Source organism: Pholcus phalangioides, unplaced genomic scaffold, assembly GCF_987345545.1.
Source record: "Pholcus phalangioides strain wild (caught in Gottingen) unplaced genomic scaffold, Ppha-v1.0 ptg000010l_1, whole genome shotgun sequence".
In the NCBI taxonomy this organism is placed as follows: domain Eukaryota; kingdom Metazoa; phylum Arthropoda; class Arachnida; order Araneae; family Pholcidae; genus Pholcus; species Pholcus phalangioides.
In genome coordinates, this window is record NW_028301603.1 from 36736672 (window position 1) to 36764319 (window position 27648).

Genomic DNA, 27648 nt, shown 5'->3' on the forward strand with positions numbered 1-27648 from the left:
ATGGTGGATCGTTTGGAACATACCCTTGAAGAAATATCTCCATGGAATCATAATTTATTGATTTAATTTTTGCCTAATAAATTAGATATATTCATATATTGATTTAAACGCATATATATTTGACTAACAGATATTTGACTGTGTGCCTGCATTTTCTTATTTAGGTTGCAATAAAGATCATTGACAAAACTCATTTAGATGAGGATAACATGAAGAAAATATTGCGGGAGATACAAATCATGAAGCGGCTAAATCATCCAAATATTATTCGCCTTTATCAGGTAAAGTCCATTATTTCTGAAATGCTATAACCTGTTGTAATCTTATGAATGCACAGTCAAATAGCATAAAGGTGCTAAGCATAGTTTATATCAAGTGATTTTGATCAGCTCAAGCTGAAAGAAACGATAAGATGCTGGAAGGTCATTCGATTTATCTAGATCTTAAGACTGCAATTCATTCTCTATAGGATTGGCAGATTTTTGATTTATCTAAACCAGATATCTTCAACCCATTGCTCGTGAGCACCACGGTGCTCCCTGAAGCACCCAGAGTTCTCGATTTCGTGCTCGTGAGCACTTGATCAACTTTATAATTACACACCTTGTACAAATTGCATTCAAGGACTGATCACCCTGATTTCATGCATTCACATGCCAAACTTGCCATCAGGGTGCTCTTCTTTTGATGATGGGTACAAACAGTGCTCACGACTATAAAAAGGTTGAAGACATATGATCTAAATCATCATATCAAATCTTCCCCCACCCCCATGAAAAACCTCAAATATTGCTTTTCAATTTAAAAATTCTCAATGAAAATACACATTATTACATATTTATGCATGTAATGTTTAAAGTGATTGTTGTACAAAGAATAAATACTTAATATGATTGTAAAATAACTTTCTACTATATAGAATATATAGATATTTTTTATTCTACTCCAGCCACTCCGGGCCACATTAATGAAAACGCCCCCCCCCCCCTGTTGGTGTTGGGAGAAGTACTGTGTCAATGGTAATGACAGCCTATAGCAAACAGGAAAAGACATCATCTACCAAGCATAACAGTGTCCGAAAGTCTAAAATGGCTGATAGACCCAAAGGGTTTTGAAGCAGATTGTGGCCAGAAAGCACAAGATAACAGCATCCCAGATAACATCTGAGATGAACACACATCTACAGGAAGTTGTGTCGACAAAAACTATTAGTCCAGAACTGCATTCAGCAGACATACAAGGTAGAGCGACTATTCCAAAATCACTAGTAACACCATGCACTGCCTTGAAATGACAAACAGGGTGTCACGAACATAAAAATTAGACACAACAACAATGGTAGAATGTCATCTAGTCAGACGAATCGTCATTCACATTATTCCAGACTAACGGACGTGTTTACGTTTGGAGAATGCCAGCACAAGCCTATGACATGGATTGTCTTCTTCCTACTGTTAAGCATGGAGGGGGATCAGTGATGCTTTGGGACATGAATGTCTCACCATGGTCTCGGCCCACTTGTTGTCCTGGATGGGCAGGTTAAAACATCGGTTTATGTCAGTTTTCTGGCCGACCTTCTTCATTCAAGGGTGCAATATTAGTACCCTGATTCTCGACCTGTGCTCTAAGATGTAATTCACCCGTTCACACTGCTGGAATTGTCGGAGACTGGCTTGATGAACTACAACATCTCATGTGGCCTGCTCAGTTCCCTTATCTTAATATAATTGAACCTTTGTGGGGTATTTTGGAGGCCAAACTGCGCAGTAGGTTCCCACCTCCAAAGACACATTCTGAATTAGTGACCTTTTTGCAGGAGGAGTGGTGACGTATCCCTGTGACTGATGCGCATGACTTGTATTTGTTCATCCCACGATGGATACAAACAATGCAAAAGGAGGGCCAACAGCCTATCAATAAAGATTTTGTCTCATTTCACGGGTGTTCATAATATTTTGTCCAACCCCTGTATGTGTATAGATATAAACATCTGCTGTACTCTTTTTATGACAAGTGCATAAAAAATTCTTTCATGCTATATATATAATGTGGATTTCTGTTATTAACTTATCCAGACATTCACTGATATTTAAAACAATACTCTTATTGTTTATAACATTGGAATATATCTGGCAATCAATGTACTAAATTGAAGGACTAAAATGTCCTTTAATTTGGCATGTTATATACCTACAGTAGACTCTCAACTATCCGGCTCACCACTATCCTGCTTGTGTACTATCTGGCCTAGTTCAAAATTTTAAAAACAACAATATATCTTTTAACATTTGTGTATACATTTTTTTTTAATTCTTGGACTTCAGTTTTGAAAAATTTGCTACAGAAAAAGGAACAGGTCTGTGAAGTGCATAACAAACAATTATTAAGTACTTTCCTGTACTTTGAGGTCAGAAAATATGAATAAGAGTGGGTTTTGGTATTGAAAAGATGTTTCCAATTGTATGGGCGGTGGTAGGAAGTGAGTACTGTAATTATAGAACTCCTGCCTATCCGGCTGTTCTGTTATCTGACCCGTCCTTCCACCATATTAGGCCGTAGACTGTGGGGTCTACTGTATTGTGTTTAAAAATTATCCAAAAGCATTCATTTAGGTTTTTTACAGTTTTTGATGGTTTAAACCAGTTTTTGATGCTTATGTCAAAAACCAACCTCCAATTCTATAGCTGCTGGGAAGTGTGAGGTGGAAGACCTATAGAAACAATGATGCTCAAATCGCCAAATATGCTTTGTTAGGTTCAGTCCGGGAAATTTGGGAGGAGGGAACTAGAACAATATTTAGAAATTTTGGTCATGTACAATTCGCATGTTTCGGGGTTGCACTGTATGGTTTTTTTTTACTGTTCTTGAAGATTGCATGCTCTTCATGGGAACTAAAACATTTGATCTGCATGAATGGAATGACTTCATGATCATTAACCAGGGCCCAGATGTTGATGAGATTTGTATTTTTTCAGGGGCATTTTTTTTATCACCATTTTTCTGAATATTTTAGGTCAACAGCATCTAGACGTTGACCATAACAGTTGAAAGAGTAGCCTCCAGACATCAATCAACGTAGAAAATGTCACAATAACATTGTCTCAGACAATTATTACAAAATGTTCTGAGATTTTTCCACGGATACACTACAGCCACACACACACAACATATGTTTTATGCAGCATGGGATGTAACATCCTCTTTGTCAATTAGGAGTGATTCAATTTTTATACTGCAGTTAAAATCAGGACTAAACAAATCTATTGCTCCACATGGTTGAGACATGGTTTTTTTGCTTGAAATTCCACAGAAAGACTTTATAAGGCAGTCATGGCATAATTTGTTGCCAACATATTTTGATCTATTTTTACTGCCCTAATATTTGGGGGGGGGGGGCCTGGTACTGTCATGGCCACAACCTGCAACTATGCCCTTAGGCTGACATGTTTGGTGGGCCCATCTGTAAGACAAGTTCTTTTTAGCTCTTTCTCTACAGCAAGCACATGGGTTGAAATAGTTTATTAAATCAATTAATAGTTTATTGATTTGTTATGCTAATGTTTTAGACAAAATTGTGGTAGCTCCATAATTCATTTGGACAGTGGATTGTTCGACTGTGATTGTCTGTTGGCCTTCTCAGCAGACAGGCCAACCTCTCACATTAACCACACTTGTTATTCTGCTGTCTTTATTTAGTGGTGCTATTTGTCTAGTTATAGAACACTACTGAAATTGTGATTTTCAATTTTAATCATTTGAAATGTAATCAGTTTCATCTTTTTTTCTCTCTGGTCAATAAAGGTTATGGAAACGGAGCGAATGATATACCTAGTTACTGAATACGCAAGTGGAGGGGAAATATTTGGCAAGTCTTTCTTATGTTTTTCCTCAATTATGCCATGATTTTGTTTTTTATTTTTGTCATTTTAGGTTTTATCCATAAGAAATATCTTAAATATCATTTTGCTCATTCTCATAGCAAGAATCTTCAAGAGTGGTGTGAAGTCTGTCAGAGCCCATGTCTATGCATTGTGCTGGATTGGCTTATAATGCAGATTTGTGAATTGGTAATTTTGATGGTGTTATTTAATTGGTTATCAGACTTAAAGTTGTCTTTTTTGTGATGGTGGACTATATCACCATTAGGGGGGGATAAAAAAAATCATACCTCAGTTGAGCTGAGACACCAATGACATGACAAACACCCAATCCAGACCTGCCAACTCTCTGGATCTTTAACCCTTCTTCCTGCTCTCCAGATTTGTTAAAATTTCTCCAAATTTTGGCAGAAAATTAGATTTTGTGCAAGCTTTCGGGTTGTCGTGACGTCAATGACTACCGCCATTGTTAGGGAAAACGCCCATAGAAGGCAGCCGTGGTCATTTCCATGGAGCAGCCATAAAAAAGTCTTGGTGATCAGATTTAATCAACTGGCAAAGACGTGACTTTGTTTACTTAGCGTTTATCAGCAATTATTTATCAGGGGGATGATCTTGGTTGATGAAATTCCTATATAATCATTATTGTATTCCATTAACAGCCATGCGATAAACACAATAAGTTTTTTCATCAGCAGCTTTATATTTTGAGGTTTTTTAATTGTTTCCTCTGATTAAATATGTCATCAGAAAGAAAATATAAAACTACTTTTAAGAGTTCACATATACCTAAGATTATGAATCGATAGCATCCACGAAAGGAAACACTTATGTTTTATGAACAGTGTGTAGATGGGATTTCTCTATTCTTCATGGAATGACTGACGCTGAATTACATTCTGCTCAGGGGCAATGCAGAACCTGCCTGGGGAGGGGGGGTTAGAACTTTTTTTTAATAGATTTGTGAATTTTTTTTTTTTTTTTTGATCGGGTTTATGAGCAATCTGTTTCCCCTCAGGTGAATCTCCAGATTTCTAGATTCCAAAAGTTGGCACATTTGCCAATCGAATGATACAGAATAATTGTGCAGTTGTGGATGAGCCAATGGACCAATTTTATGTTCAGTCTGGGTAATTTTGGCAGCATTATTTCACAATTTCTAACAAGACTTTTTAATAACCTGTACAACAATGAATTTTCTCTTTCTATTCATTTTTGTAAATCGTCGCTGTGGGGTTGAGTGGTTATAGTGACGGACTCGCGATGCGAGGATCCGGGTTCGAGCCCCACAGTGGTGGTCAGCTGAAGTTGGTTTTCTGTGGTTCCCAACTTCAAGGCGCAAATGCGAGCCGATCTCCCCGTTAAAAAGTCTCGCCACTGAGAGCAACAGTCCTACAATGATAAATCATTCAATCATAACACTTCACTCATAGTTAGAAAAACTGGTGGCAGATGGCAGCACTACACATAACAAGCATTGCAGAGAAACAAAAAAAAACTTCACGTCAGGTTTCACTACACGTACACGCACATTCCCGCATGTACCGATTCAATGGGGGTTCCGCTGGGGGATGTGGGCGGGGTGCATGTGTGGTGTAGCAGTAGTAGGTAGGGCCTCCAAAAAAATGGCTCGGGATCCATGATGTTCTTAAGTCAGCCACCTCGGTGGGCAATTTGCCTGTTGTGGCGTTGTATTTGTATTTGTATTTGAATATGGGTTTAATCTTTGACTTCACATCACTCTTGAAGAAGCTCAGCAATGCAGTCAGTAAAACTCTGACTGGAAATCCTAATCCATGGTGACTTTAAATTCCAAAACACTCTTAACAATATTATATCCATGTGAGACTGAGCAATAGATAAGTCATGAAAGGAAGCCTATTGTTATTTAGTTTCATAAGTGTGAGGTTTTCATGTTATTGTCAAACTTCTAATGTAGTTCTTAAACTGTACATCACTGCATTTGGAAGTGGTGACATGAATATTTTGTCATAGGTATTGTGGTAAGCTTTAAATATTGATGTAGGTTTCTGCCAGTTCAGTGCTTTGACATGATTTTTTTCTCGACTCTTCTGGAAGTTTTCGGTGGTTCCGAACTTTGAGGCGCAAGTACGAGCCGATCTCCCTGTTAAAACGTCTTACCACAGAGAGCAATAGGCCTACAAGAGTAGAATTATTCAATCAGTACACTTTTTTCATAGTTTAAAAATTGATGGCAGATGATAGCACTACACAAAAACAAACTTTGTTAGATTCACAACACACACACACACATATCTTCCAGCATGGCTCATTTCTTTAACCATCTACTTATCTCTTCATTGAGACAGAGCAGCAGGCCATGATATGGTGAGGACTATTCTGGAGAGCTGCTGATAAATGATTGATGACCTTGCCATGAGTGGCAAAATTTTGAGAACTAGTAGTGCTTCAATGTGGTCATACAACGGGAAATGCAAAACTATTTTCATTCCATCACAGAACAATAGACTAACAAAAATTTTTAATTCATCCAATAGTGTAAAAAAAAGTTTTGCTGGTCTCTGCAGTTTTGTATCGACAGGATTTAATTGTAGCGTCAAAGAGCTGCCCCTCCAATTTCAATAAAACATTAATGTAAATAATTTGCATTATTTTGTCATTGATGATAAAGTAGCATTCCACCTCCCCCTCTAGACATGGGATGTACCATTGCATTCATGATGATCTCTTTTCCTCCGTGTGATAGTTTTATGATCACTTGATGATTCTGATATGCATTGTTATGAATATCCCCAAAAAGAAATTTTATAATTATAAAATTTGATTTGTTAGTCTTATAAATTATGGCCTTTGATGAATGTTATAAACCAAATAGAAAAAGCTTCAGATAAAATAGCTTCAAATTGATTTTTCCAAAAATATCTAACTCTTTTGAAGCGTTTTTTAAAATTAGAACTTAGAAAAAATCAATGATATAAAAGCAAATAACAAAAACTGTGGGTTTCTTATTATTCTCCTTAATTGTTTCTTTTTGGTTGCATTAATATCGAGTAAAGGATTTTCTCCATCAGGTTAGAACTATTCTCAATTACTGAAACATTTGCTTGTATGGCTCTTGGAATCTGTTGTATATTTTATTTATTAAACATAATTTTAAAACCTGTGCTTAGTTTGCAACAGATTCCCTGTGTGTTGTTAATCCTTATGATACAAAAGAAGTTTTAAAGAAGAAAATACATGAAAATAACAGCAATTATTATCTCGCCCACTTCTCTAATTTAGGTTTTTCTTTGCATTCTATGTTATACAGATCATCTAGTTGCACATGGTCGCATGAGTGAGAAAGAAGCGAGACACACCTTCAAACAAATCCTGGGTGCAGTGAAATACTGTCATGAGCGGCATATCGTTCACAGGGATCTGAAAGCTGAAAATTTGCTACTAGATGAAAACATGAGTATTAAAATCGCAGGTAAATATATGTATTATCTTCCTAGTTGTTTGAATGTCATTTCTACCCCTCACTTTAAAAATTTATGCTTTTTGGAAGAAAATGTATTTTAATGTCTCTATTTAGCTTTATCTCGAATAAGTCAAAATTGAATCAAGTTATTCTTTTCATCAAATCCTTTAAATCATTTCCTATGGATATTTTTTAACTTCCCGTAGAACACATTTTAAAAAAGTGATGTTTTCATATATGGATGTACCTTATAATACAGTTGATACTCAATTTTACAAATCTCCAATTTGCAAACCGTACATTTTTACACACTAATTTTCTGGTACTACACCATTTATTATTTCTTCAAATGTCTCCCATTTACGAGCTAATTTTCCATGTCCCTACGCGTTTGTCAAAATGAGCATCAACTTTATTATGTTTTAGAAGGATTAACTTCCATGAATAAGTGCACCAGTCATTTTCTGCACACGAGGGCTAATTAGATGGAGACCTACAATTTATCAGGGACCTATCCCAAATGGCAGCCTTTTTTATAGTTACGGAAAGGTTGGTGCACTAACCCCTCGATGCAAGACTCCCTGCAGTAGCAAGCTTTTTCTGTGATCATGTTACCGTTTCTGTTGTACCTCTGTCAAGAAAGTTTTCTGACAAGGACGAACCAGGTATCAAACTTACTACACCTCTAAACATTCTTTGGTATCTTTGGAAATTATCTTATCGACTTGGGATACTCCCCCCTCACCCACATGAATTTAAAAATAATTCTTTTTCAACTCAAATTTAGTAATTGCTCACCAAAACCTTTGTGCCAATACCAATTCTTTGGATGCTATGGCAACCTGACACCTAGGAATTGTAAAGCTCTAAGATTCCATGAGTACTTTCTGAATGCATATATTTTACACTGCAATTGTTGAAATTCATAATGAAACTGTTTATTTTACGAGGTTGTTGAACTGTGTATTTGCTTGCTTTCCTTGTGTATTTCAAGAACACTGTTACAAGTTGGTCACTTCAGCATGCAGTCAGTAAATGGCATGAACTTATTTGCCAATCAGCATCACATTTATTCTGTAAACAAAGAAATGATTTTAATTATTTTTTTCTCATGACAGTTTCTCTGAAGGCATACATTTATGATCTGAATGCTCTCTATTTTATTTAGATTTTGGTTTTAGTAATTATTTTGAACCGGGTAAACTTTTATCAACATGGTGCGGGAGTCCGCCATATGCTGCACCAGAGTTATTTGAAGGAAAACAATACAGTGGACCAAAGGCTGACATATGGGTTAGTGCCTGAATGCATTATTCTTACCTAAATTTTGATTATTTCAAAAAAAAATTGAGATTGCATTTTGTTCTCTGTTTTCTAATTTGTTTATTTTTGCAGAGTCTTGGTGTAGTGCTGTATGTTCTCGTATGTGGTGCTCTTCCATTTGATGGTAGCACGCTACAGTCCCTCAGAATGAGAGTCTTGGCTGGAAGGTTTCGTATCCCTTATTTTATGTCCAGCGGTAAGTTTGTACAGTTCTGTTTTTCTTCCATTTTATATTAATTGTGGGGCGTTTAATAAAATGTCTTGGCCACCCGTTTTGTCTTCATACACTTTGGCCCAGTGTTAATGGTACTAAGGTTTTGACAGCTGGCTGATGCAAAGATGAATTTGGGAAAGAAAATTCAATTGCCTCTACAGGAAATTGAACCCTTACCCTCTTGCATGCCAGGCAAGTATGCTAGACCACTATGCTACATGATCAACTAACTTTTTTCCATAAAGATCCTCTATTGTAACCACTTAACCAGTCAAGTGGTTACGATGGCATTTGTCGTTGCTGCCATACGTAATGTTGGTGCCTATGGCGCCATTTGCTGACACGCAGACTTTTTTCGGTCTTTCCCACCAGTCAAGTGGTTAAGACGGCATTTGCCGTCGCTGATATACGTAATGGTGTTGCCTACGTGCAGACTTTTTGGTCTTTTTCTCATAGATATGACGAAATAATTTTTCATACATGTGCTGCCATCTCTGTACAGCCATCCTTCTACTTTATCATCTCATCACTATATGGAGTTGACAATTATATTTCAAGTTCTGAGATTATTATTACTATTATCTTTGTCATGTTTTGCAAAGCTGCATCCCCATTGCTTTTGTTTCAATTTCCAACTCCCTTTCGAAGATTCGTCTGTTTTATTACTCATATGTCTTTTAGCAAAGGTTGAACTACTATGGTTCCACATAAATCCATCCACAGCATTTCTTTTAGTCACAGGACATTATGACCGCCCCTCCCCACTTTTGGGGTATCATTATGTCCAGACACATTTGAGCTATAAAAAAACATGCTGTGAAAAAAATATTTTAATATTTCAAACTTCCAAGAAAAGGGAAAAAGCGCACGCATCTTCAAAAAAAAGTGGGCACTGCGGGTAACTCGGAGAAATCAATTGGACAGTTGACTGGTTAAAGATGTTAAACAAGACCATACCTGGATGGTCAGACCTAACTTAGCTAATAGCTCAGCTGAATTTCAGCTTATGTGAATTATTAGCAGAGTTAAATCTGACTGTCCTAAATCGCAGATGTTAGGATGTCATGGCGACTAAATAAAGTTGGTACCTAATTTTTTTTAATGTACAATAAATCGAAGTCTGAAGACAGCACATAATTATTGGAAATTATGTCAATTTGTCTACTAGCATGGAAAGGGGTTCCCATGTCCCAGACAAGTCAAAGAATACACTATTTTTAATCTGTGTTGTCAGGAGAAATACTTGGTATCTGAAATTTTGCTGGATGCTTTTTTTTCAGATTTGTTGATCCTTGTGTCATGGCAAACACCAGGCTAGAAATTGTTCTGAGGAATCTGCAAAAGGTGCATATCATTCCCTTATGCCAGAAGCATGAATGTGTAAATTTCAAAAACTTTGGGAATGAATGTTTACTGTACCCATCCTACTCTATGAGTCATTTTCCTAAAATGCTTAGTAATATGTGTTTCAATAGGGGTTAAATATTCAGTGAAAATTTGTATATTCATGCATCTGGCATGAAGGTTACAATATGAAGTTTCATAGTAACATGTTGATATATACAGTGAAACCTCCCAACAACGATAGTCAATGTAACAATAAATCCCTCTACAATAATATTTTTTCTTGGTCTGCAAAGTATTGTTTTTTGCCAAGGTTTCACTGTATTTATTTGCTGAATGAGTTTTCTGCCATAACAAATGCTGTCGAGGTGATTGCAAAACACTTTGATGTGGCTGGGAGTCTCTCAGGCCATGAAAATTTTTCATATTGTTTATTTGTCAAATAACCCTAAGAAATGCATAATCGCCGCTGTGGTGGTCGTGTGGTTATAGTGACGGGCTCACGATGCGAGGATCCGGGTTCAAACCCCACAGTGGTGGTCGGCTGAAGTTGGTTTTCTGTGGTTCCCAACTTCAAGGCGCAAATGCGAGCCGATCTCCCCGTTAAAAAGTTTCGCCACAGAGAGCAACAGTCCTACAACGATAAATCATTCAATCATAACACTTCACTCATAGAAAAACTAGTGGCAGATGGCAGCACTACACATAACAAGCATTACAGAGAAACAACAAAACTTCACGTCAGGTTTCACTACACGTACACGCACATTCCCGCATGTACCGGTTTGTTGGGGGGGTTCCGCGGGGGGGGGGGGTGCATGTGTGGTGTAGTAGTAGTAGGTAGGGCCTCCAAAAAATGGCTCTGGATCCATGATGTTCTTAAGTCAGCCACCTCGTTGGGCAATTTGCCTGTTGTGGCATTGTATTTGTATTTGATTGTATTGATATTTTTTCTTTTTTTTTCTGGAATTTTTTCAAGATAACGTTTTATTTCATTTTTCACAGAATGTGAGCATCTGATAAGGCACATGTTGATAGTTGAGCCAATGAAGAGATTGACTATCGATCAGATAATCAAGCACAAATGGATCATCCAAGAAGTGGATGAGACGTTCGAAAACACTCTGAAGCAGTTCAGTGTCAGCAATTCATCTGAAGAAGATGAACCTATCTGTGATGTTGTTATTGATTACATGCTGCAGCTGCCTGCTTTCAGTCGGGAAGACATAGTGAATGTATGTATATGCAGACGGTCACATTATTATTGATTCATTATTAGATGAGCAAGATTTACTAAAAAAATTGTTATTAGACCTTAAGAAGCACCTCCATCGAAGTCTGTTCGATAGTTAGTGCTTTGATGTGCACCTTTATAAAAAGTAAATCTGTCTAAAACAAAATATTATATTAGTCTGAGATTATGTTATGGAGAAACGAATACTAACCATTTTATGTTTGATGTATAACTATTTATTGCAAGACTGCTCAACCTTTAGGAGAGTGGAGGGGGGGGGGGCATTTCATTGGTTTGCAAATTTGTTGTAGGTCACTTGAGTAATCTGAAACTTTGCCGTGGGTCACTTGAGTGATCTGAAACTTTGCCCTGGGTCACTTGACTGATTTGAAACTTTGCCGTGGGTCACTTGAGTGATCTGAAACTTTGCCGTGGGTCACTTGAGTGATCTGAAACTTTGCTGTGGGTCACTTGAGTGATCTGAAACTTTGCCGTGGGTAACTTAAGCAATGTGAAACTGTGCTGCAGGCTGCTTAAAAGCTGTGGGACTGTGCAAGGGGTCACTTAAGTGATCTGGAAATATGCTGCCATGCACTTGAGCAATCTGGAAATGTGCTGCAAACTGCTTAAGTGGTATGGCAACTACACAGTAGTTATTCGAGTAATCTGTAAATGTGCCGTTTAGTTCATTTTTACAAAATTAGGTTTGAGTTCGCAGGCCACATAAGATGATTATGAAAGCACATGAATCAGACACATTTGGCATGGATTAAAAATAAGTTGAGCATATATGCTTTACTGCAATGGCTCATTGTTAAGCCGCTATGGTGGTTCAGTGGTCATAGTGACGGACTTGCATCGCGAAGACCCAGGTTCAAACCCCACCGACGTCATAGTGGTGGTCAGCTGAAGTTGGTTTTCTGTGGTTCCCAACTTCAAGGCGCGAATGCGAGCCGATCTCCCCATTAAAAAGTCTCGCCACAGAGAGCACCAGACCCACAAACAGTACAAATGTAATTCAATCATCACACATCACTCATTTCACTTCTGAATTACAGATGGCAGCACTGAAAAATCAACACAACACTACATATGCACTCAGACTGTTAGGTACACACAGTTACACCTCCTGCACAACTCGCTAGGTAGTAAAAAAATCGCCCATAAATGATGACCTGAGTTGTGCTTGGTTTCAGAGAAAAAGAAAGGCTCTCTCATTGTTTAAATCTGTTATGATGATAAAGACCCATTTTAAAAAAGTTGCCACCTGGCAGTCGAGTGGTTAGGGAACTAGCTTCTCACTTTGCAGGTCTGGGTTCGAATCCCGGTTCGGGCATGGATGTTTACTAACACTAACAAATTCCCTGGACGGATTATGCTGATCCCTTGGGAATACGTGAGTATCACGTCATAAAAAAAAAAAAAGTTGCATCAGTCTATGTTGATAGAGTAGTTGTGCTTTAATTCTTTGATTTTCTAATTTGTCATTATAAAGAAATTGCTTCGGCTTATCTTTAGGAGTAGTTGTGATGCTGTTCTTTGATAATTTTCTTGTTATTTCAGCATCGATCTGTGCAAAATGTGTAATATAAAAATGTGATTTGCCTTTTTTTGTAGTCAATCAAAGATAGTAAATTTGACCAGTACAGTGCCATGTATAGTTTGCTGGTAGAAAAGATCAAAATCCAGCAAAGGTTGTCTCTAGTTCCTCAGAATTTGCCTGTCTCGTCCCAGCCGCAACGAAAAGCCAGCATCACCACTGGTGTTGGTAAGTCTCCTACAGTATTGTTCGTTAATCCTAATCTTTTATATATATATTAAAAGATTACTATCATATAATATTGGAACACAGAATCCCTGGGTTCCTCAGGAACTGGCTTGTGGGAGAGATGGTCCTTCAATAGAAGTATTCTTATGCAGTTCATTGTAGAATTTTCAACCCTTTAATTAACAAATTGACACATTCTTACAAACTAGCTCCCTGGTCCAGAACCATTGGTGTACGCAAAGGGGGAGGGGTTATTTCTATGAATGTCTTTTCCATTTACTGATCAATTTTCATATCCGACATCAAGAAAAACTAAGCTGAGCATGCTATCCCAATCCATGTGTGTTTGGTGAAAATCATGGTCATTTATGAAGTTTAGAGAAAAGAGGAATAATCAGTCCTTGGATGTTAATCTATCCCAGGGCTCCTGCAGCAAACAGTATCGTAAAGTGGGGTGAGATTATATGCCACCTGGTGTGAGAATGTACCATCCTGGGATTCAGCAAACAAGTGCCTTGTAGTGGCTTTTTATTGAAGTTATTTAGTTTTACCACAACACTTTTTTTTTTTTTCACTACCTCCTCCTAATCAGGAAACTAATGGCTTTAATAACAAGCCACGGAAGGGCACTTTTTTTTATGAATCCAAGAACAGCATAATCTCGCCCCATTTTACGTTTTACTGTATAGCCTTGAATAAGAGTTATGTAAGCCTATTTATTTTTATATTTTGATTTGATTTAACACTTCATATTCTAGTTCAAAAGTCACCACCTGCTGATCAAAGTGAAAGTGAACAGAGTTCATCCAAGCCTATGTTTAGTCCTATACCAATCATGCAGTTGGTTACAGAGAATCTGGAAAAGGTTCGTTATGAGTTTTTTAAAGTATTAATGGCAGTACTTTGTGGTGTAATTTTGGTTTTCCTCAAAATAACAGCATTTCATGACTAATTAACTAAACCTGCTCATTTTCTTCAGTTTGGTGATGTTGAGCTGGAATCAGATGAAGAGGACAAGCATATAGATAGTTCTCAATCTCAATACCATGTAGTCCGAAGGCATACGGTAGGGCCGGATAATGCCAATGCACCAGATGCTGCCACTGTTGCAGCTGATTTGTTTCTTCCGAGGACATGTGGTCAGCAGCATGGTGGCATCACACACACTCATCAAGCAACAGCACTGCCACTTAGCGCTCTGCCACATACAAATCTGCCCCAGAACCTTCCGCTCGTGCAAAATCAGCCGCCGCAGGTCTTCTCAATCAAGGATCAGCATTTGCTGAAGCCTCCACAAGTTCTTGGTGCAGGTACGATTCATTTTTTTCATGAGGTTCTTTTTTTAATTGTAAATTTTTGATATTAATCGTGGTTCTACTAATAGAGACTTTTGCTCACAATTAAGTGGATTCAACCTATGATTCAGCTCATTGGTGGTCAGCTCATGGTGGTTTTCTACTGCAAAGGCACAAATCGGAACCAGTTTCTCCTTTAAATACAAAAAAGAATAGGCAAACATATTTATAAAGAATAGGGCAGACCCACTTCATAAAGAATAGGCAATCACACAACCACAAAAAAATCATGCAACTGCCATTCTTCCAATTCAAAAGACACATGGCAGCATTTTGAACACAACATGCATATGACACTCATAAATATTTTTGGAACACGCATGTACAGGTAACCAATGTTCCTTCTGAGCTCCACCATGCCAATGCTGCTACTGGATACATAGAACTTCTACCGTACAGTAGGAATTCAATATATTTTGTACAGATAGTTATTTCATCATGCCGCACCAATAAAAGAAATACTTTTAGGGAATTTTGGTTATGACACTTTCTGTCATGTACGGATTTGTTTGAAAACCATCAGAGGATTATTTGCATGTTATTTATGAGGATTACAATCTCGCATACTAGTTTAGTGGTTCTGAAACTTTTGTAACCCGCAGTTCCCTTTCCCAATTCGTAGTTCATGTGCCCAGACTAGTTCAGTAGATCTTTTCACGTATAAAAGAACTACTTCAAAGCTTAAATAAGCACACAAATCAATATCTCCAGATATTCGTGATGTCCCTGAACAAAGGTTGGGGAAGCCCACTTTGAAGAACACTGTACGAGTTGGTAGTTTTTGTTTTCTATCATTTATATTTTTCATTTTATTTAATACGGGGCATCACCAGCACTTAGGGTGAAAAATTTGACATTTCCAGTTTAGGAATTTTTTTTTTTATTCATTCTAATTCCATGCTTTAGATCTTAAAGAGATAATATAATCAATGCCTAATATAATGAGAAATGTGGTTAAAGCTGTGATAGAGTACTGATCAGTGTTAATGAACTATAACATTGACCTTTATTGTATTAAAACATTTATTTTAATTTTCTATTTTAGTTGGTGGGCTTGGCAGACGGGCGTCAGATGGTGGTGCAAATGTTCAGAATTATTATCAGCGTAAAGTACCTGGGCAATCTCCCAGCAAAGAGAGGGTCTCAACGGTGAGTGTTGTTTTTTCAACAGCGGTTACATGCTGTGCATTTATTACATTTCTGTGTTGTCGTAAAGTTATTCGCAAAACCTTGCATAGATGTTATTTATGCTTTAGAGAGGAAAAATAATAATTTTTATCATTAAGGAGAAAAATATATATGTTGACATTTTCAGTCCTATTAAACAGTTGAAATCGCTCAAGGAATTGGATCGTATTCAAATATTCCTTCTCTGTGGGAGATATGACAAGAACAAAATAATAATGCTGATACTTTAGAATCCACAAAATAGAATACCATTTTCTGAATTCTACCATTATCTTACTTAATCAATTATATGGCGTCCCAACTAAATTTGATGAGAGGCATCATAGGTTTGAAGCAGAGTTAATGCACCCACTTCTGTGATTTGACAATCCAGATAAGTAGCTTGGAAGCATATCCATGCAGAATCAGTTTTACATTTGATTCCGAACCAGATCCAAGTAATCCTTACATGCATAAAATGGTCATTATTCCAGATGTATTTATTTCTAGTCACAACCAGAGCATTAAAAATTCTTTTATGTACATAATTTGATGATTTTGAAATCCGTCTATCTCAGATATACATAATGATTTTGCTAGTCATTGTCACAATAAATTCCAATTTTCCCATTCCAGATGTCTCCAGTGAACACAACTCTACCCCAAGGTTTGCAAGCATTAGCTCTACAGGAGGATGAAAGTAAGGAACAAGAAGAGCAACAGATGGTTAGCACTTCTTCAACTGGGTAAGGATTTAATTTTTGGTTTTATTTGTAATCAAGTCTAACTCTATTTTCAATCTAAACATTTTCTTCTACGCACGAGTTTTTCATTATAAAAAATAACACTGGGATTGAGTCTAATTTCTAACTTGAGATGTACAGTTTGCGATAAGTCAAACTCAGATAACTTGAATATCTGTTTAAGTCAAAGTTTTCACTGAGCACCAGAACTTTTTTCTTAATTTAGTGTTAAAATTTTCCCTCGAGTCAAAGGTTTCTTCCTTTAAGTTTTTGAGAATGAGAGAAATCAGTAATGGAATTTAGCTACTAGCAATATATATATATAATTTAGCCCTCAGCAATATAATTTAGTAACAGAATTCTCAGCAGTTCGCAACAGACTTTAGTATTTATCAATAGAATTTTTTTGCAGATTCATTTGTCTGCTTGCAAAAAGTAAATTGACTTCCTAACAAAAGAAGGACCAAAAAAATAGAAGCAGTCGAAAATTGATGCATATTTTGACAGAAAATCTTTTATACACATTTTATTTATATTTGTTTCATTTATGTGAGTATCATGTATCAGTCCATTTCCATAATGCAGTATGTACATCTGGTTTCCTTAACATTTTCATTCAATAATTAAATTGTAATTACTCATCTTTTCAAATTTCATCTCCAGTAGTTTGACGTGCTTTACTAAGATGATATTCATAAATAATGTTATTTTAATAAATATTTCTTTTTCTTACTCTGAAATCTGAATTTCCAATAAGTCAAACTAACGATAACTTGAAGTATTTTGCTGGCCGCTGCACATTCACCTTATTGAAATTTGACTAGTTGAATCTTGAAACCACATTGTTAATGCATACCTGCCCACCATTATGATTTTAGAAAATTAATATGATTATATGCTTTTTTGCTTCTATAAATACTTTTTACCATATCGCTAATATTGACGTTTTCCTGCCTATGTTGCAAACTGGTCTGCCTTAAAAATCTATGGTTCATTGATAGACATCACTCCACAGAACCAGTAGCCGAAAATTCCCTGGCGGTGAGAAAAAGTGGAACACTGCTGGGAGTTTTTGCGGTAGTTTTACTGTCATGGCTTGTGTGCCGAAACGATGTCTCGAGCCGCCTGTATGCAGTATACTGAGTGGGGCCTCAATCCTTTATCATCCAGTTTAATAGATCAATATTTTTCTGAAATTTACATGCCATTCTAATCCTTTATGCTTTCATGAATTATATGGCATTTTATTTATTTTTTTCAATTGAGGCCAAATTTTCTAAATAAACTTGTGCCACCAAAAAAAAATTCACACATTTTTGATAGATTTACAATAATAGAGACCATTATTTTCTGATATTTATGTCTGAAATTTATAAAATTATTTTTTATTGTTGAGTTATTCTGGGTTGGAAATCTTTAGGGTTTTCAAAATTAGACAAAAAATAATATTGCATTTGATATAGTTCTATTAATATTGATCATTCAGGTTACTAGAATGTATAATTTTGAGTTGTGAATATCGGCTGATTTTCAACCCTTTAGAACATCCGTCTAATGATATATATATATATATAATTATTATTTTATTTTTATGTTTGCACATGATTAGGGGACTCTGTCCTAGTGAGTGAAATCATATTTCATTTTAGATAAAGCATTACGGTAGCGTAAAAATGTCAAAGATAGTTACAAGCAAACAGTTTTTTCATTACTGTGCTGTTCTCTTTCTGAGAATGTTTTCTTTTTGTAAATTAAACCATGCATTTTCTCATGCAGCAATTCTTTTCTGATTGTAATTATATAACTTCCTAATTAATTTTTAGTATTTGACTTCTCCCCAACCAACCCACTTTTTTCCTGTGAATTGAAAAAAAGGCTGTATTTCTCTTTATGGATAGAGTAGGATTTTTTTCTTCAGGGGTTGGCAGGTCTGTGCATGGTAGCATTTATTTCTCAAATACAGGAGGCAATAAATACAGGTTGAGACTTGATTTACCCTCAGTCTATAGCAGAAAGGTCTTCAACCTTTTTCTAGTTGCAAGCACTGTCTTGTACCCATCATAATAAGAAAAGAGCACCCTTACAGCAAAATTGGCATACAAATCCATGAAATTAGGATAATTTCAATCCTTGAATGCAATCTGTTCAAGGTGTTTAATTGGGATGTTGATTAATCGAATGTACATGATTACAAAATTGGACACAAACATCGGACACTCTGGGTGCTTTAGAGAGCACTGGTGCTCGTGAGCAATAGGTTGAAGATTCCTGGTTTATTGCCTAGCTGAAATAAAATGGGTTGTATAAAAATGGTTTTTACTAATTAAATTAAAAGATGGGGGATCTTCATTTTGGAAACAATATATACCTGATTCTCAGAAATATCATGGTTCTGTCGCATACTGAAAATGTGCAAAAACAAAGGATTGATTTGTTTCACAGTATATTGTCGGCTACAATGTTAAGAAAATACCTGGCTGAGAATAGTCTTCTAGAAGTGTTCTTTCTCCTAGGATATGTTAGTTGTCTGTAAACAGCTAAGATAAAATATTCCAAAAATCCAAAAGACTCTGCTTCGGTTTCCTCAGAAGATCTCTATTACGATTGTTGACGAAACATCAGGACATTCAAATTCCTGTGTGTCACAGCACTTGATCCTGAAATCTTCTTATCTGTCATGAAAGCATCATCTATTAAACTGATGTCTAACCCGTTAACGCCCACACCTTGATGCACTTTGAATTCAATTTTGATATTGAGATATTTTGTTGAAATTACATAAATTAAGAATATTCCAAGAGATTTTTTTAAATGCATCAAGAGGGTGTGTGTGCGACTCTGTATGCTCAATGTCCTCAATTGAGGGTAGCAAAATGACATCGTTGGAAGAAGTCAATAATTTAAGGTGAAGAACAAAAGCCTCTACAAGACAATAAATTAATAAACTTTCGAGGGTTCATTTTTAAACTAGAAATGGCTTCTTTCTATTTAAGTATTTTTTGATTGCCAATTTCAGAGTAGGGTTGCCATCTACAACACCTAGCTGTACAAGTCTAAAAGATCATAAAAAAAGTCAAATCCTCAATTGACTGTTAGGCATCATCAACAACATACATAAAAATAAATTATTTTCCTTATATTTCTTACTCGGCTTCTACTGTTAATTTTGAGTCAAAGAATAGCTCTTTAAAAAAATTATTATTGGTTGGAGAAAAGTGGGGTTTTAAAAGTATATTTTAAACTTCAATTGTAATATTTCAGCTGAATATTCAATTATATTCCCCAGTTTAGAATTTGATCATAATTACAGTGTTAATAATATTTTTTTCTGATAGGTATTCTGTGTGGGAGCAACCTCAGGTATATCGTATGGCTATCAATTCATCAGAAGACAGTACCAAAAAATTACAGCAACCTATAAAGCAGAGACGTACTGGGTTGCTTACGGTCCTGGACAGCAAAGCTGGTGAGTCATGATCCTAAATCCATCCTTTTATTAGCGGTTCCTGAACTGGTGGAAAGACTGTGATAGAGGGTGAACTTCAGTCTATTTGTATAAAGTTGTATAAAGGGCCAGAGAGAATGTGCCACTACCTAAAAAGTTTAAGAACCAATACTTTAGATGATCTGTAAATATATTTGCAAGATTCAAACTTATGTTACACAGCTTGAAGGGAAATTTCAGGCGAAGCCATTCTAGAATATTGACTTGGGGGGGAGTGTCAAATATGCAGATAAACCAGTCATCTGGTTTACTGCTCTGCCTGAAGTATTGCAGCCTAGGATTATTCATGCCAAGGTGGCCAGTTAAAAAGTTTTCCAACAAGTAGAAATGAGATGGAATGTCAATTTAAAAATGCTTTTCACAGCTGAAAAATAAGGTGCAAACACACTAACCTTAAAGCACTTTATATTTGTGATCTCTCACTTATTCGTTTCTCTCAGTTACAAGATGATTTTCTTCTCTTCTAGTGAAAGATATAGACAAGTAATGTTATTCTTTTATACGTCTCTCACTGCATCTTTTTTCCCTGTTCCCTTGCACCAACGCATAAGTGAGAGATCACTTACTTGAGTTTTTCATATTTCTGTATAAGTTTTTATACAAAAATTTAACTGCAGTCAAACCTCTCTTATCTGGAAAAGGGAAGGTTGCTGAACTTGCTTCATACGAGTATATATCAGCAGGTTTTTCAGGATAATTAGGAAAGGGACAAAAACTAATAGTTTTGAATCTGATAAAATATTGATAAAGAGGCCAAACAAGCATTGTCAAAATTTGCTTGTTTTGTTCATAAAATTTTACATTAATTTAACGAATTTGACTGGCAAATCATCTGCAAAATTTCTTGGGTCACTGATCTTGCTTACAATCTTCCCCTTAGCTCACTTGAATCTTTCAGAAGATCCACAAAATGAATTTGATTGTTTGATACAAGGTGTCTCCTGCTGTATAGGCTATGCTTCGACTATCTGTCTTCAAAATCTGTCAGTTAAAAAAGTTGTCTATAAATCAGGTTAGTAAGATATCAGCCAAGGCACGTTTGTAGGTTTCGGAAATCAACTCGGTCCCAATCAAATCTTTCTTGATACAGAGTTACCACTTTCTTTGAAAAAAACATGGTAGTGGTGTTTTTTCATGTTAGTTATGAAAAAAGTTTCATTAATGTTTATCACTCTAGCTTCTCAGAGAAGCGTTTTCTCAGCTTTTCAGAGGGGATTTAGAATGGGTTATAGGTTGCAGTTTAATTAGTCCTGGATAAAAATATTCCATGATGTATAAAATGATTTCCATGTTCTATAAATTGACAGATGGAAAAAAAACAGCAGGTGATAGCTCGACATGTAAATGCAGTGAACCCTCATTTATTCAGCGTTCAAGAAGTTGGGTCAAAACATCATATAAATTTAATATCACGTTTTTTAAAAAAGTGACACCCCCCCCCCCCCCCCGCCCATTACAGGTGTGAAAAATATTTTTTAAAATCGATGTATTTAATTGGCATTTCTAATTGTGTTGTAAAAAAAATTTAATCAGGAGGGGAAAAAAATTGAATTTAAAAATCACATTTAAAACGCTTAGAGAAATAAAATTGATAAAGCATTACTTTTGCTTACATCTTCATTATTTGTTGTATTTTTACAAAGTGGTGGAGCCCTAGGCTGAATTATATTGATCAGACATATTGTAAAAAAATAACATACTTTAATGTGACAAAAACGATTATATAAAATGAATTAAATGTGGTCATCAGAGCGGCAAAACATTGTGGCCCGGGAAGTTAAAAGGTAAACATCAACAGACGGATGGCATTGATCACGGTTTTTGGTTCGTAGTTGTTTTACTTTTCACAACATTATTCATATATTATTACTTTGAAGATAAAAGAAAAAAACATTTGTCTTTTTTTCTTTCTTTTTTTTTGACACAGCAAACAAAACTTCACAATATAAGAAAATTCCACTGCAAAGATCGAACAAGTTGTTACAGTAATGTGTGTGTACTGTACAGGTCTCTTATTGACAGATCTTTACCCTTCAAATGCGTACAATGGACTTACTTACACTCTGAGAATAACACTGAAAACATTGAGAGAAAAATTCTGAAAGGACATGTGGACAAACAATTGAAACCTTTTTCTTTGAGGCTCACAGCATCTGTGTATTCCCAGAAACAAGAAATAAACAAATCAATTAAAATCACTCTAAAAGAGCTCCGTCAGCTCAGTGGCTATTTTTGTATTAGTAATCGCCTTAAAATTTATGGCCTTTGCACTGATAGCATGCAAGAACAACTGTTTCATCAGACCTTTTTCACCATCTACAGAAATTATGCACATTTGATGGATATAAATAGCATTTTTTCAAAATATTTGTAGTTCGAATCAGTCAAAATGGCAAATAAAATGAATTATTTTAACATTAAAATGTATAAAAACCAACTGTGGCCCAAGCCAAATATCGTATAAATGTAAAAATGGTCTAACTCAGCGACGTAACCCCTTTATAAAAATATGAAATATACTTAATGGCATCTTACTCTGTGCGCCCCTACAGAGCCACTTTAGTGGTCTCTAAATGTTTCATGATCCAAGTGATCTAGAAATGTATCCGGGCCGAAGTGCTCTAGAACTGTGCCACACATCATGCAAGTGATCCATAATTGTGCAGCAGATCACTTAAGTAATCTAGGAATGTGCCACGGGTAACTTGAGTGATGCAGAATCACACTGGGGACCCACTTATTCTCTATAACTGTGTCACATGTCACTCAAGGGATCTCTAAATGTGCCATAGATCGCTTAAGTGTTCTGGAACTGTGTCGCAGGTCACTTAAATGATCTTTAAACGTGGCGCTTAGAGTTCCCCTATGCCCCCAATGTATGTCTCTGATCCCACCAATATGCATTAGGCGGGGGCAGAGCTGACGAAATTTTGCTGATAGGGGTCAAAAATGTCTAAATATTTGCTGATGTTACATGCCATATTAAATACTTGAATGGCCCTTTCCATAAATACGTGAAAATGAAGAAATTAGTTCAGGGCTTGACTAATCTAGAAAAACTTCAGTCCAGCTAAATTTCTGAAGAGTGGCATATTTTTTAGAGAGAAACAATCCAAAACAATTCTTTTTTTTTTTAACTAGAGACTACAAGAACATGCATGTGCCGTGTCTATATTCTTCTGTAGAATTTCTACTTAGCACTCAGATACTTGGTGATCCCTTCACATCTTGGTAGACGCACTTACACAAATTTCTAAATTTTATGTCATCTTCTTGTGCTAATTTAACAATAACACACAGAAAATTTTAGGCACTGATTCCAAATTTTTAGTTGCCATGATGACTTCGCACCAAAGATTTAATCCCTGGGTTAGTTTAGTATAACAGACCAGTGGGGATTCCTGAAGGTCACGATTAGGTGGAAGCATACATACTCGGCCCATGAACTTCATTTTGTAAGAAGTGTTCAAAATCATTGTTCATTCATTGTCCATTTGTGTTAACTGTGGTTTGCCATCGTTGCGCCCATTTACATTGGATGGCAATGGATCAACTGCGGTTGACGTGGTAAAAGACAATCCAGATTTTTTTTGTTAAAAAATCCCCATATTGCTATATAAAAATTAACAAGAACAAAAACTTGTGAAGCATTTCATTCTATTGTGGCCTGCAACCATTTATCAAACTACTTAAGTGACCCGTGAAAGGTTACCAAACCACTCAAGGGGCCCATGAAAGATTACCAGATCATTTTGAGTGGCCTGTGGCGCAATTCCAGATCGCCAAATCTGACTATATAGCACAGTTCCATATTGCTTAACCTGCCCGTGGCACAATTCTGGATTACTTAAGAGGCACATTTCCAAATAAAAGGCGCAATCTCAAATGGCCAGCGATACATTTTTAAACTAAAGAATGCTCCAAAATGTTGAGTACTCTTGGGTTAAAATATCACTTATTATTCATGCTAGTTGCGAGGTTGTATCATAAATTATGTAGAGAAATCATACAGTTGTAAAATATTTTTTTTAATTATAAAAATATTTATTTTATCTTCAGGGCGAGATGTATTGAGCAATAACGGCTCTCTGCAGCCTACACCTGGGCGATACTCTCCAGTGCGAAGAGCTAGTGATGGCTGTTCACCAGTGTCATACTATCGTAATCAACTTGATCGCCTGTACCATCACACGCTGATTGGCCCATATAGCACTGGTGACAGCTTCAAGCAAGTTCTTCAAGAATACCAACAGTTACAGGTAATGTGGATGCATTATGTGTTTGATTCTTTTATTTCATTTAAAATGCATAAGTGAGCCGATTCCTTTTTTATACCTTTCATATAGAAATACAGTGAAACCTCGTTAAGTCATCACCCCGGTTAAGTCGTCATTTTTCTTCAGGCCCTTCCAGCTCTCATAGACAACAATGTTATTAAACCGTCGTTTACTCGTCGCAAATTTCGGTTAACTCGTCACTATGTAAAAGTTTGAGAAAGAGGAACAGACAATTTTTATGGCTCCCATTAAAAAAATAGCTTATTAACAACATTACCATATGCTTAAAAGTCGCCATAAAATCCTATATACCCAAACGGAACAGTTTAAGTAAGGAAAGTTACGCTGGGGAAGTTCATTTGCAGACTAAAGTTTTGGGGACTGTTCAAGCTAGATCTCATTTCTGCATGGGCTCTACTGGAGAAACTGCAAGACACCCAGGCTCTGTCGCAAGAAGCAACGTAATCACTTCAGCCCCCCCCCCCTGGGGGAGGGGGACCAGGGCATCTCCTGCAAAACCAAAATTTATTGATACATCAAAGATTACATATAGTGCAAGAAAATCAAAAATTATGTAAATCGAAGAATCAAATTAATCAAGTTAAAGTCAAAGTGCAATGCTGCTACGGATAATAAATTATCATAGAAAGCATGGACTCTATTAATTAAGGACTTGGAATTTAAACAAAATATCTTTGTTCATAAAAATCAGTCATTCTTTCCCAAGTTGAGGTCTTCTGATTATTTTTCCGTGCCCAGGGCCCCTCCACAAAGTTGTATCATGAACTACTGGTGAAGAATTAAAACACTGAAATTAAATTTGATGTATATGTAAAATTAATGTGCAATAGAGAGTTCTATTATGAAGAAAAGCTACCTATTCTAACAGCTGCTCTGTTAGTCTAAATTAAAAATTGTTAGTATAAATCAAAGTGTACGGTACATTTGACCACAATAATTTAAGTAGTAAGAGATAAAAAAGATAAAAAATTGCTATTTTTTCTTTCGCAATCTGTACATTTTATTGATATTGTTATTTTGATTCATATTTTAATAAATGTCATATTACTTTAAATTTATACGATTTTCACAACATTGCACATTAAAATTTACGGCACTCCTCTTAAGCGTCATGATTTTTCGATAACTTGAGGTGACGACTTATCAAGGTTTTACTGTAAGTAATTGGAAAAAAATAAAAATTCTTACAAAAAATAATTTTTCTAACAATATGCACTGCATTCTAGCAACAACATTCTGGAGGCGCAGACTCAAGAGCATCTGCAGAATTACAGAGACAGCATTGTCTTCATGTTCAGCAAATGGCACAGTTGCAGCCATCTGGTTATCTTACTTCGATATCTTCTCCTCCCTCTATAGCTGGATCGCCGATCCACCAGGCACAGTCTACTGTTGGGTCATCGTCTGTGTTGTCGCAGCACCTGCAGAAACTCCATTTGCAGCAGCAAGCAGCGTCTAGCGGATACCAAAGTCTTGAGTGTCCCCTGCAAGCATTCCAGCGCATCCAGGCTATGTCGACACCACATCATACTAGTCCCACTTCACCAGTCTCGCCTGCCATGTATTCTGGCGATACGTCGCCGACAAGGATACCAAGTATTGTTTCACCAAGTTGTTCTTCTCCATCTCGTGCGTTCCCAGATCCAAATGCCGCTCTTTATACTTGTGGTTTCAGTGGACCTGCAACGAGTCCACCACCAACTGTGTATCCACCAAATCTTGATATGATTCAAGAAGACATTACGGAACACATAATACCTGGTGGAAGTGATACCATGTTGACTGTGTTTACTCAAGAGGACCATAGCCCTCACATTTCCCCAACATCGCAGCACCATGTCTTTCCTGAAATAAGCATAACTGATGAAACGGGTACAATCACTGTGTCATCTGTGTTACCAACAACAGCAGTGTCAGAGCACTATGTGCCGGAAAATGGCATGAAAACTGAAGAATCCCTTCAGCGGGTCAAGCCTGAGAATGTGCATTTAAGCATTCCAAGGAAGGGTCCGCTGTCAGCAAATGTGGATGAACCGTTTAGAAGTGGACGCAGGGCTTTCATTCGACAGAGTAGTAGAGAAGCAGAAGACAGGGACATAGCCGCAGAATTCGCTCTCTGTGGCAGCTCCAAATCATTGCTTCGGTGGGCTACCAAACAGTCAATCAGACAATCTTACGTTCATGCTAAGCACCTAAGACAGACTTTTCCACCTGTGGGGCATATATCGACATCACTAAACAGAAAGTTGGCTCGCACAGCCTTGGGGCAACACATTTCGAGCAGTGATCCAACTCCCAATCCCTGGTCCGGAAAGCCGTCCAATTGGTGGAGCAAAAAGACGCTCGTCCGAGAGCACCCATTGCACAAGACTCCAAGTGGCAGCGTCCACGTATCACTTCCCAAGAAGCAACGTTCCTTTACCTGCGAGGCAGACATCTTGCAGGAAATACAGCAGCAACTGGATCCCATAGTGAGTGGACTATCAATGATGTTGCAACGGTCTGAGAGAGGGCTAGCAGTCGAACATCCCGCGGGTGTTCAAATCGAACTGGAGGTGTACGAGGGGCCTCACCCGGACGACAAGAGACTAAAAATGAGACGCATATCTGGTGATAGCTTACAGTACAATGAGATATGTCAGGAACTCCTTAACTGTATGAATATATAATTGAGAATTCAGTCGGGGTTTCGATTTGCCCAATTTTCCTAGCATTGACGGTTTTTCCTCGATTCCAGTTTTAACTGTCCTCCGTTCAATCGCTTATGTACTGGAATTTTATGTTACCAGTGACTAAGCGGGTGGGGGACCAGGACTCGTTAGCAAGCAAAAATATATTTAAGAAAAAAAAAATCCAATATTTCATTTTCTCGATATGCTGGTATCGGAGAAAAGAATTCTCTTATCTTTCAAATCAGCATTTGCAGTTCCTTGATTTGATTGGATCTGCCTTATCAAACATATCCATTAATTTTTGCTCATTGTATCATAGTGATATTGGTGTACATAGCGGTCTAAAAAAAACCATATATTACAATTACGTTCCTTGAGAAGACGTAATTGCAATATTCCTTTTTTTTTCTCTAACTTCCCTACCAAAAACGAGGGACGTTTGCGTGTAAATTATAAATGTGTGTATGTTTGTGCATTGTGTCTTTGTATAGACGAACATGTCTTACACATGTGTGACTTTTATTACATTGCTCAATGTACGACTGTACACGATAAAAAAAATTGAGTTTTCAGCCCCCCTCCCCCTCCAGAGCATAAATGCATCACAATCAAGACTGGAAAAAAAATTTGCAATGGCAAGTGCGTGCGTTTTTCCGTTCGGATGTACATATAAATACACAATTTTTTTTATTGCATTCCGGC

General features: G+C 36.8%; 1 protein-coding gene across 1 annotated transcript in view; it reads left to right on the forward strand.

Moving 5' to 3' along the window:
- Positions 1-27113, forward strand: part of Sik3 (Salt-inducible kinase 3) — a 38294-nt gene extending 11181 nt beyond the window's left edge. The window contains exons 2-15 of the mRNA XM_089238184.1: positions 165-281; positions 3802-3865; positions 7171-7332; positions 8492-8616; positions 8719-8842; positions 11210-11439; positions 13056-13206; positions 13965-14071; positions 14186-14516; positions 15607-15710; positions 16365-16474; positions 19807-19937; positions 24036-24235; positions 25501-27113. Of these exons, the coding sequence (XP_089094310.1) occupies positions 165-281; positions 3802-3865; positions 7171-7332; positions 8492-8616; positions 8719-8842; positions 11210-11439; positions 13056-13206; positions 13965-14071; positions 14186-14516; positions 15607-15710; positions 16365-16474; positions 19807-19937; positions 24036-24235; positions 25501-26943 (3399 nt within the window). The 3' untranslated portion in view covers positions 26944-27113. The remainder of the gene's footprint in view (positions 1-164; positions 282-3801; positions 3866-7170; positions 7333-8491; positions 8617-8718; positions 8843-11209; positions 11440-13055; positions 13207-13964; positions 14072-14185; positions 14517-15606; positions 15711-16364; positions 16475-19806; positions 19938-24035; positions 24236-25500) is intronic.
- The last annotated feature ends 535 nt before the right edge of the window (positions 27114-27648 follow it).